Genomic DNA, 12,022 nt, shown 5'->3' with positions numbered 1-12,022 from the left:
TGGAAAACAATAACCATTGTAGGTAAATTTGTATTGCAATGATTAATGTCACACGGATAGCTAATCGAACCGCATAATTGTGTTAGAGCAACAGCAAAAGAGTAGTTAAAATAAGCTTTTGGGTATTTTGTTGAGCCAAAAACCCGAAACAGACCTTGCAGGAGATTAGGTAAAGCCAAGTTAAGCTGGCCCGGTGAACGGTCTGTTTCAGGTTTTTGGCCCAACAAAGTACCCAAAAGCTTATTTTAACTACTCTGCTGCTGTTGCTCTTAGAGGGACCTCTTAAATTATTTGACCACGTAGCTCATTTATATTGCTTTTTTTCAAACAGCAGCTCATTTATGGTGCTTTGACCAATCTAATTGGTGTAGTACTCCCCTTAGCTTCATGATTCTTAGGTGCTGCCATTGTTGACTCATCCTATCAAGCATTGAAGCAAGGAGGGCTCAACGCTAAGCTTTTGGATGGTAATTTTCCACATTCCGGACACAAATGTAAGCATACTTGCAAACAAACCAAAGAGTGGGAAAAAAAAAAAAAACTAAGCGGTTCTGCCCATACTGGTCTACATACTCGGACAACAGATTATTCACTCTAACACAATATAGATTACAAACACGTGATCAAAAATACTGAAATCCAGACACCAATACCCGAATGTCCACCTTTTTTTTAGAGAAAATTGAGGTGTTATATATTGTCAATAAACAACAGAAAACTCGCGTTCAAGTCCCAAAATCCCCAAAGAGCTATCTTAACCTTAATACAATCAATACACAAGGGGAGAGAAATGAATTAAGACAATAAGGAAACAAAAAAAAAAGAGAAAAAAATACAAAATGGGAGAAAAACTAGAACCAGATATAATGCAGATAAAAAAACCAAAATGATAGGAGCAAGCTTTTAAAAAGGGCGGGGAAAAAAGCTAGCTTACACACTTGCAAAAGACTTGAATATCTTTAAATTTTATGGAAATACCGTCAAACGCTTTCAAGTGCCATAAAATCCAAATATAAAGGCACATAGTTCTACGTTCACCACTTCACAAAATGAAGGAGCAAGATATAAAGATCTCATAGACCACAAGTTTTGACAAAGATATCATAGAAGATAATAATTCAGAGGATCAAACCTTGTGCGGGCGCGGGCTTGGAAGATTGCTGCTCATTTGGCGGTGCAGAAGCTTTAGGTGACTCCGATAAATGAATCTGAGCATAATCATCCACAATTTTCCTCCTCTGTTCCTCTTCATTCATTCCCACTTTCTCTTTTGTCTTCTGGCCAACCTCTCCAGCAGCCTTGGCAACTTTACTGAAAGCACCTGTCACCCACGTAGCCCCTGTGAGTACATACCTGTTCTTCATTACAGCGGATCCAGCACTACTGACCGTTTGCTCAGCAGCCGAAAATGCCGATTTGGCTTTTTCTGAAACCTGAAATTTCTGGTCCACTTCGCGAACTTTCTCATTAACAACAGAGGTCCCAGCGCTTATTTTCTCACTAAGTCCAATTTTTTTGTCGAAGGAAGCAACCTTGGCTGTGGCAGTGGAAGTCAACTGGTGCTTGTCGTCGAAGGACTTGGCTTTGTCTACTGCGTCTTTGCCCAAGACAAAGCCCTTTGCTAGCATTCCACTGACTACATCCTCTGCCTTCCTAAATGCAGATTCAGATCCACCTGCAGTTTTATTTTCTGTTTTCTGCAGATTTTATATGAAAATTAGGGGGCAGACTCATTTTTCAGTTTCACATGGCAATGAAGATTAAGAGATAAGTCATTTATGCCTTACAAGAGGTGGGGCTAAAGCGGCAGGTGGAAGCTCGTAATCTGGATCTGGAGTTACAGTGACAGCTAGATCAACTATTGTTGCACCCTGAGATCAGATTAGATGTCTTAGGCAACAAAATTCTCTTCTACTCTAAGTAGTAAAATATAACTGGGGCATTGTATTTCCATTAAATGATAAGATAGAGAAAAGGTCATTTTAAATGTTCCTAATGACAACTGACAAGAATTGATCAGCTGTAAGAAATATAATGGTCAAGATTTTAAGTTGCTCTGCATCACTTGTCATTGTAGCAGGTACACATAAGGTCAAGTTGAAATGCTGTGAGCAGCTGAAATTTAAAGGTATAAAGTCACACAAACTCCAGACATGCGCTCTGTAAGGGACTATGGTTTCTATCCTGTTATGCCTTACACTGCATATCCGTTCATGATTCTTGTATCTGTGATGCTTTCCATTGGCTTTCATCACTCAAAGCTAACATATGGTTACAAAGTGCAGCTTGTAACCATCTCCCGGATTTGGTTGCAGAAGTTAAAACTCCAATAAAAAGGTAAGCACTTGAGATATGAAAACAACTCTCCATAGGATTCCCTGCTGTGTAGTGCAGTTCTACAAGATTCCTGTAAGAAACTTGGCATGTCAATGCAAATAAAAGAATCGGCCAATGATTCTTGGACAGCCCTGTGCCTCTTAATAATCCAATTAAAACCTTTAACCTTTTCTTTAGTTAAAAACAGAAGTGGAACAAGAGATCCTCCAACTCCTATAATTGCCCTACCACTTGCTAAGAAAACCTTGGCTATCTAATTAATAGAATATATGCATGCTACACTTGGAAGCCAAACCTGACTAGTTGATCTGTTAATACTGATAAAGTAAGATTTCACTGACAGAAGAAACTCATATAGACCGTGATATGGAGACTTGGCTTGAAAGGTTAAGGATACGTGTGAGCTAAACAATATTAATTAGAAAATTTGGTACCGGGAAAAACTGTCGCAAGGTTATGACCCTACTTTTTTTGCCTATCGAACAGATCATCCATTCAGGATTATAATCCAAAAGATCGGTTCTCCTATTGAGAGAACCAATAGATACAGAATCTATTGGAGGAGTTTTTATCACGTTGAATTGCTTACAAGCACACCATAAACACATCCATCAATTAGCATGGCTAGCCATCAATCAATTTCTTGACACAAAATGACAACTATATCGAATGAAATTATTGAATATGAATCCATTTCTCAGAGTGCAAAAATTTAATCAAAATTGTCTGCAATGGTCTGTCCCACCATTTAGCTAGTACCACGTGAGCCTCATCTAGGAAGCTCTCTTGCTATCCCCAGCAAGCATACACTAACAACACATCAGAGCTTCCGGTGACCGTTCATGATACTTCTCGATGTACCTTTTATAATTGTGCAACCAAACCTAGGTTGTGTCTTTTCAGGAAAACTAGACCGGGTCCTGGTGCAAGAACTTACAGTTTGGTCAATTAGCTTATATCATTCGTCACTAGGTGGAAATTTTCCGTGGTAGGTTCCTAACCATAGGAAGAACCGGCAAGGTATAAGGAGGTACAAAATCCCCCGTGCAAGAGAAATTATCTTTAGCTCTCTTTGCATGTGTAGATAACTGAGGAAAAAGTACTTAGACCCAGCCAACTCTTTCTTATCCATAGAAAACAACTCCTATGTCTTGCAAATGATACGCCAGCATCTACAAGCAGAAATAGTATGAGATACATGTGCTACAATATCCTACCCTAAATTCTGGTAATGCCCCTGTTCCTAACTGCCACAAACGGATAACAAAAGAATTGGCACAAATATCATGTATGGAAGGGACCAGGTTAGAAATGAGGGAATCCTACAAACTTATTTTGTTGATTCCTAAGCTGACAAAATGAAGATGCCGGGATAATTTACTAGAATAGACAAGAAAGGGAAAAAACAGAAGCAAGACTGACATGGTAGTAGTTAATTAAGTAAGTCGTGCTCTTTCCTATTTTTTTTCCTTTTTATATTATGACACATGCAGCTTGGTATTTTTGTAATTTTTTGTTTATGGTGCTGTAGGTAACTCACTTGGAAACCAAGCTTGTTGAGACAAAAGAGGTGTATCTTAACATATGAAACGTCATGGCTATTTTGGGCGTGATGCATCTTTCTTTTAGGTGTGTGATGCATCTTCTTCTCCTGTACTACTAAGCCTTTAAAAGCCATAACAAATCTCTGACCTCCAATCAGTATGCCTCCAAAACTTAAATTAATATGCGTAACCACCCTCCATCTAACCCTTCATTCAAATTCAAAACCTGGAAATAAAACCTGAACCAGCCAGGGTACTGATATTAGCATTCCCAGCCCCCAAAACAGACCCAAACGTCACCTTTCTTCTTTTGATTAGATCTTGAGGTCCTTACCCTTTAACTTACCTTTGCAAACCCTTGGGACCCTTTTAATTGAGTCCAGTAGGAGTTACAAAATGACTGTTAGCCCTAGTACACTGCTTTTACGAAGGTCTGCATCACCATGCTAGGTCATAAACTCGTCATTCTCCTATGCCACATAAATGTTTGATTCAGATCCTGCGTCCAGATTTTCTCGGTCAAGATCTTGTGGAGCTTTTCACCCCAGCTCGCCACCACATTGATGAATTAATCCAACAGCTCAAAACAAGCCACATCTCCAGCTTTCAAACTATATACACAGACGGCGTCATTTGAGGGACAGCCCAACAATCCAAAACTTATCAGCTGATGCCGCCGTTTAACCCCCAAATTACAGGCCCTTCCATTACCCTCCAAAGCCACAGAACTCTGAGCTCAGGGCACCGTAGCTATACGGCGATAACTGGCCACCAGATATTGTTCTTTCTTTATTATTTTTATTTATTTACTTATTATTCAAGCATTACTATGAAGCTAGGGCTTGTGTTTTCGATGCGTAACAAAGATCTGGTAGAAGGATTCAGTACATATACACATATATAATATATAGAAATATGTACATATTGAACAAAAGGATTCTCATATTGACTTCAACTTCTCCTCCTCCTCCTCGCTTAGACGGAAAAAAAACTTCTCCTCCTCCTCCTTGTTAAGAATGATGCCCCTCCTTGTTAAAATTGCAGTTATTTTGGTTTCTAATTATTCACCTTACCACCATTGAGGATTAGAGTGAAACACAGAGACCAAATTGAAGGGGAAGAAGAAGGTGGGTTTCATTCTGGGATGACATGAACGTGTTGGGCGAGAGAGATGGTTTTCAAGGGTTTTGGTTCAGAATGAAAACGGAGAAATCAAATGGACCATCAGGCGTTAGTCTACCCACTGTGCAAACAACATCGTACAACTAAGGGGGTCTTGGATTTAAACCAATGGATGTATCTATGCGTGATGTGGTGAGCTGTGGTGAAAAGCTCCACAAGATCTTGACAGAGAAAATCTGGACAGAGGATCAGAATCCATAAACATCAAGTCCTAGAGGTCAAAGCATACCAACCATTCTACACTGTTGGAATCCGAGTATGATCTCAAGGATTTTACTGGGAACTTTGAGATTGTAGCACACGACACCCAACCAACATGAAGAAGATGTTTCATATATCATGAATGATGAAGTTAAAACCAGAGCTGTATTTATTTGCTTCAATAAATTAATGAAAATAAGCCAAAGTTAAAAGTTTTATTGTCGAACATCACGTTAGCTCAATATATACTACGGTCAGCAGAGGACAATTTATCCACCTAGCCACTAATGAAACAACGAAGAATTTTTCCATCATCTTTCCAATCCGATAATGAGGCATGCAAACAAAGGTATATGGCATATGGTATCAAGTACAAGTCATAGAGAGAAAACATCATAGATTGATTATTGAACTGATGAGAAGTAAACGCACTGAAAGTAGGACTGCAGTCTCTGCTCCTTGTGAATCTTTGAAGGTGACAAATGCAATTTGGGATCGCTCTGTATCACTGCACAAACAACTAATGAAATGAAAGAGCAAATGACAAGCAGAGGAAAAGGTAACAATACTGAGTAACTACTTCAAGCACTAACCTCTGCATTTCGACATATAAAATATCTCCAGAAAAGGAAAAGAATTCCTTGACATCTTGCAAAGTTGCCCCTAGGGAAACATTGCTGACTTTGACAGTTCTTACCTGCAGCTAAAGGTACTATTATGAATTAAAATACAGGCAGACACATACTACATATCTACACAGGAAAAACTCAAAAAAAGGAACAAGTTACATGTCATTTCTCAACCGTCGGCCTTAATCAAGACAAATATTTTTTACCTGTAGAACCAAAGATAAATAACGATTAGAGTGCAGCATATGGGACTCTTAGATAGCTTGCTATACATTGTTGGGACCATTTCCTAAGAGCTTAAGTTTTTGGGAGTATGATAGGTGCGTAAATGTTCACATAAGCGCCCCCTAATTTATCATTGCTAAGTCTATTTATTTTATTACTTTGTGTTTTAATGTTTGATTTTTGTATTGTAGGTGTTTTAAAGCTGAATAGGTTAAAGCCGATTAAATCATGGATTGGGCCATATTATTTTTGCTCCTACTATTGCATGTCTCGGTGGGCCTCAAAAGGCTACCTTTTATTACCACTTGTTTTGACTGAAGTCTTGGACAAAACAAAAAGGAGGCCTTAGCCAATTCTCGGCCCACAAGGGTTTCTATTTACTCCGCTACAGGAAGACATAAAAAGAGAAAAAGAAAAGCTACGCACAAGGGGGATCACGGATTATTTCAGAAAGGATGGGGAGCTGCACACATCATCAGTACCAGTTCCGAAATTAATTTTGCAGCTTAGACTTTTCGTTGTTTTCTTCGGAGCTTTTTTTCCTCGAAGTTTTTGAAGTTTTGTTCAAGAGCATACACTTCGGTAACTCGTATTAAGTTTTGTTCTTTATTTAAGTTGTTCGTGGGTTCTTGTTTCATTCATATCTTCTGTTTATTTTCTGTCTTGATCATAGAAGCATGTTTCAACTTAGGTTTTCTTTCGTTTCTTGCTTGATAATGAATGAGTAGTCGTATAGGTAGGGTCGCGGGGTGATTAGCACACCGTGGCCAGGTCAGATACGTTCTGCTCCTATTTCAAAATAATAAAGAAAAGGCAATTTTAGGTTAGTAAAGCACTTCCGGTTGACGAACCTAGGCATTGTCGGAGCCTATGTAAACGGGGGAATGGGGGACCAAAACTCATTCTCCGCCACGCATGGGTAAACGGCGACCATAAGGTTCGCATCTTTTGAGGTATCTTTTTCTCTCTAAAATCAAACATTTTTCAGAACACGAATGGAGCAGCTAAGCCCGAAACTGGTTGCAAGTCCTATGAACCCTACGACCGTACCTCCTTTTTATTATTTGAAAAAAAAAAACCAAACAATTTCCTAGGTTTTAGTTAATCTCAGCATCAAACGACAAAGGGTGGCTACCTAAGAGCCAATTCGAATTTTAACAACTCGAGTTTTTAAGTCAGCACACATCACCGTCTCTGTGGATTTGACTCCGGTCTTACCGGATATTGTGCTATGTCAGTCACAGCCCTACGCTTGGGGCAACCCGTTATTTTAGGTCTAGGAATCCGTCAAGTAGAGTACCAAGAGCTCAAGTTGCAAGAGGTCTTGGGTTTAAAGACTCTTCTGTTTGCATTTGTTCCTCGTTGGCATTTTACTTGTCCCCTTCGTAGCTTCGCTATATCTATGAAAATTTGCATCTCCAGGTGCAAGACGGTGTTGCATGTGAGGGAGGGTGTTAGATAGCTTGATATACATTGTTGAGCCCATTTCATAACAGCTTAAGCTTTTGGAAACACTGGTAACTTAACAGGGACACTATATATAGTTAGTCGGTCCTCACATACATGGTCAAAATATGGGGTACTTTTTACTTAACTCAAGAAGAAATCCCTGAACAGCCATGCTCCATAACAAAGCCCCTTCTCACTGGTTGACACTATCAACTTAGTCATTAAACCATAAAGAATGATTTTCAGCCAAAGTAATTGATCCTTTCAGATATTACTACAGGATTTGACCACTAATTAATTTGGAGTCCTTACATTGCAAACAATAAACATACTAAAGTGGTTCCTGTCTTCCTTGTATTTAGAACCTAAACGGGCACAAACCTTGTCTGCTCAAAAACACAAATCTTATCAAAGATTGTAGCCAACTTTTATTGTATTGATACAGGCTGATATTTTAATTATGCTAGAAATATAAAAAATTTAGTTTATTATTTTTGAAATTTTATTAGGAATCTTTCTGTTTTATAGCATAAATTGCCTAGAATATTAGGTTTCATAATTAGGTTGATTCTATTTTCCTTGTTATTGTTTTCTTGTTCTCCAAGACGTAGATTTAGTTTTCCGTTATTTTAGTTTCCTTTTTAGCATTTCTAGGTTATTATAAATTGAGTTGTAAACCTTAGGGCAAGTTAGTTGTTATTTGAATTAAAGAAAAAAATTGAGAATTTTTCTCATTATTGTGTGTTTAGAGAGGGAGAACCTCTAGTTCATATGCGTGTTTGTGATTGTCCTTGTTGCGCGTTTTTCTTTCTCAACACGCTTTCCTGCATCATGTACAATGGATACAACTCCATTTAGTTCGTACATTGCACGATCTTCTTTGGTGAGTAAATGAGAATTTCATGAGCACTGCGGATGCACCTTCTGCCATCCACAATGATTAGAGAGAGAAGTCCCTTATTTAAGAAGGTGATGCTAGACCACTATGGCCTTTATCTCAATTCTCAAGCGACGTAGAAGAAGACAGATAGGATAGTCTCAGGATGCCACTCAAAGCTATAGTCGAGGATGTCTCTCCAAACAACCATGCCACATGCTTGAGCGCAGGAAGATTTGCTCTCTCCAACACTCCTAAAATTTCTAAACAATTCCCAAAAAAACCTACTTGGACTAATACATGGATAACCTTTAATCTCTGTGAATGGCAAATGTGTTTCATACATGTAACTATAAGCATGAGTTCATAAGTAACTTATATTAATTACCCTAGATACTTGAACAAGAAACTAAAATGACCTTGACAGAAAACTAAAAACAAATTTCAAAAGTAAATCTGATTCCACTTCATTTCACATATGTTGTCTAGGTGGCTACCACATGAGCACTATTATGCTCCTGCATCGTTCTCCCTTTCTTCCAAACAAATCAACCTTGAGTTCAGCTTTTCCACAACTTCTTCTAAACTTTGGATTGACAAGCACACTCTTTCATTTTATTTTATTTTTTGTGTTTCTGTTATAAAACTTCGACTTTCACCTTAAAATCCCCAATGTGACCCATTGCCTCAGCAAGTGTGTACCATGGCATCTTTCAATTAATAGTGCTACCAACTAATCCTTTGCAAAATCACAAGCTCTAGCAACTCCTTTAACATCACTCTTACGCAATTTAAGAGTTCACTTAAATTCTACACAAGCTTCCTTACAGTAATGCAAAATTTAGATCACCTTCGAAAATGACCAACTCAACATAGTACAATGAAAGCAGCACCTTGGTATAAAGAACAATAGAAGTAGAATTTCAATTGTCGTGGATGACTACGAATACTCGTCACATTTTGGAGGTAAATTTTGATCTGCCATTGGCTATAAATCCTGAAGAAATATGAACTTCAAGAACCGAAATTTTGGTGAAGAGAGATTCTTAGGGGGGCAGCGCACAGATTGCGAAGATGATTTTAGCGTTTGTTTATATCAAGGGTTGGTGCTGCTGCCCGTTCCTACTGATCGGGAGAGGGATTAACATGATCTGTGGTTCACTTGTCTCCACCATTACAACATGGGCCGTTCCAATCCCCGCAGATTAAAATCTTCCAAAACTAAGGTCAGAATGAAAACTTAGCAGGATAAAATCACAGCTCCGATACCAATCTGATGGAGGCTGAGACCTGTAAGGGTAGTATATCCCCAGGAAGCCATTTGAGTGGAAATAAGGATGCCATTCTATCGAGGGTAGCTGATGCCACTCAATGTGACCAAGACAAAAGCATGATTGTAGAAGGGATCACTCTCCAAGCAAGACTCATTCGCAGAAATTAGTCCTATTTCATTGAATGACATATATATAGGCAATAGCCGTAGCACAGAAGTGATCCTTGGAGTGCTCTTAATAATTTCTAGACAATTCCCAACAAGATATCACAAATTTTCAAACAACTATGGAAACAAACATATGAATAGCCTTTCATCTACACTCCTGAAAATTATCTACTATAATTCTGGAAAGGCTACCCTATGACCTTGAATATGGAACTAAAATGATATTGACAGTAAACTGAAAAGACAGTTATAAAATCATGCCAAATACCCAAAGTCAGCAACACTATACATTCAAAATAGTATTTCGACATCTATAAAACCATGACACAGAAGAGATCTCCTCCTATCGTCCTATGTCATTCCATGAACTCTCCTACATTACAACACTGATCAAGATAAATTTCAAAAACAAAGTTCCTAGATAAAATGTGACCAAATATCTAGGTGTGATGAAAATTGCTCTCAGGGTCCATTTGTTTGAGCGGATATGACCACTATAAGGTCCATAAAGCATTCCAAGACACAAACGAAGACCAACGCAACTCAACTCTGGCCCATTTTGGCAAAAATAAGCCAAGTGGCTTTTTGCATTTGTTAGTTTTGCGTCAAATTTTTGTGGATTATCGATTCTTCTCAACGTCAGGAATCGAAAAAGAAAAACATTATGATCCAAACTCATTTTTTTTAGAAGACAAATATAAGAAAAAAAAATCTTTCTTTTTGGCTTATTTTTTGTCTTTCAGTAGAAAAATTGTAAGTTTCAATCATAATGTTTTACATTTCCGATTCCTCCGGAGGAGACAAGTCAACAATCTACAAAAATTTGACACAAAACTAACAAATGCGGAAAAAAATTGAGTAAAGACTTATTTTGGCCAAAATGAGCCAGAACGTCAATACGAATCTGGAATTACCGGTTGAACAAACCTAGACGAGCTTGTATACTAAAAAACTTGAACGTATCTATACCAGCTCAACACGAGCACAAAATTGAATACAAAATCAAAACCACAGAAAAGTTAGTAGTATCGATCGAATATACCTCTTTAAAACAAATGTTGACCAAGTAGCATGTGTGCATACAACCAAATATCGTATATACACACGCGCGCGCACACATTATATATATGCGTGTATATGTATATGTATATATACATAGAGAGAGTCAGAGAGAAAGAGAGAGAGAGAGAGATAGAGACGCATCGTAGCACTCACCGACATAGCTCCTGTTTGGTCCCTCGCAGCCAACAATCCCAATTGGAAATGGAAGATATATGTACGTAGATAGAAATTCGTAGAGGGGCGGATGTATGAGAGAGAATTTTGCAATGGAGAGAGAGAGAGAAAGAGAGAGAGAGAGAGAGAGATGTAGGTTTTGGGCTGGAAGGAGATTTTAGACGGCTGCGGTGCGGAGGGAGGGTGATGAGGAGGAATGGCGTTGACGTGCGTACATCTTCAAATATGCACTCCGTCGTCCAGACACGCGGTTCTGACTTCTAGGGTGGGACCCGCATCTTCCAATTGTCCCCAGGCTACTCAAAGGTAAGTACAGTGTATATTTTTGTTTTGCTCCCTGGGCTTCCAAGACTTTCATTATAGTACCACAATCATCTTACAGTAATGTAATTTAAGAAGTACCACTAGATGGACTAAGAGCCGCGTCTGATCCCTTTGGATATTAGGGAAATAAGTGAAATAGATAGATAAAGTAATTACAAATGAAATTGTATGATGTGTAAGAATAATTATTTTGTGCTTAGCAGTCTAAGGCCCATTTAGGCTAAATTAACTTCTTCTTCTTTCTTTCTTTGTTTTTCTATCTATTGGCCAAGAATGGGCTAAATTAAATTCGGTATTTTTGTCTTCCATAAACTGCAATAGTTAATGGCGTTTTTTCAAAATTTTAGTGGATTTGTGCAATTATTCATTTTATTGTAAAATGAAATAAACACCATTTAGCCAAGTAATTTAGCCCAAAAGATTTGTATTCAACATAAAGACAAAGCTAAATAAATAATCAAGAATACCATAGGGATTTTTTGGTGTACTGTTTTTCAGATTCTTTGACCAATCAAGACTAAGAACTTTACCAGTGATAGTTGAGGGTATACAAGTAAGTCTTCTTGCATAACAACTA

The 12,022-nt window shown here is 38.2% G+C and overlaps 1 protein-coding gene across 3 annotated transcripts; it reads right to left on the bottom strand.

Annotated features, from left to right (window-relative positions):
• Window positions 1-938: 938 nt before the first annotated feature.
• LOC131307729 (binding partner of ACD11 1-like) lies at window positions 939-11,230 on the bottom strand. 3 transcript variants are annotated; one of them, XM_058334385.1, is made up of 5 exons: window positions 11,101-11,230; window positions 5,858-5,967; window positions 5,697-5,772; window positions 1,788-1,871; window positions 939-1,697 (listed from the first exon to the last, which is right to left on the bottom strand). In XM_058334385.1, exons 1-5 carry the CDS (start codon window positions 11,104-11,106, stop codon window positions 1,119-1,121), a joined length of 855 nt encoding a protein of 284 aa, XP_058190368.1. In that variant the 5' UTR covers window positions 11,107-11,230; the 3' UTR covers window positions 939-1,118. The 3 variants fall into 3 exon arrangements, with proteins under 3 accessions (XP_058190368.1, XP_058190369.1, XP_058190367.1); XM_058334386.1 differs by having other exon boundaries at window positions 5,858-5,961; XM_058334384.1 differs by lacking the exon at window positions 11,101-11,230 and adding an exon at window positions 10,928-10,981 and having other exon boundaries at window positions 5,858-5,961.
• Window positions 11,231-12,022: the final 792 nt, after the last annotated feature.

Source organism: Rhododendron vialii, chromosome 11a (assembly GCF_030253575.1).
Source record: "Rhododendron vialii isolate Sample 1 chromosome 11a, ASM3025357v1".
NCBI lineage: Eukaryota > Viridiplantae > Streptophyta > Magnoliopsida > Ericales > Ericaceae > Rhododendron > Rhododendron vialii.
Note: the sequence above shows the minus strand (reverse complement) of the source record. Positions and strands in the feature narration are given on the sequence as shown.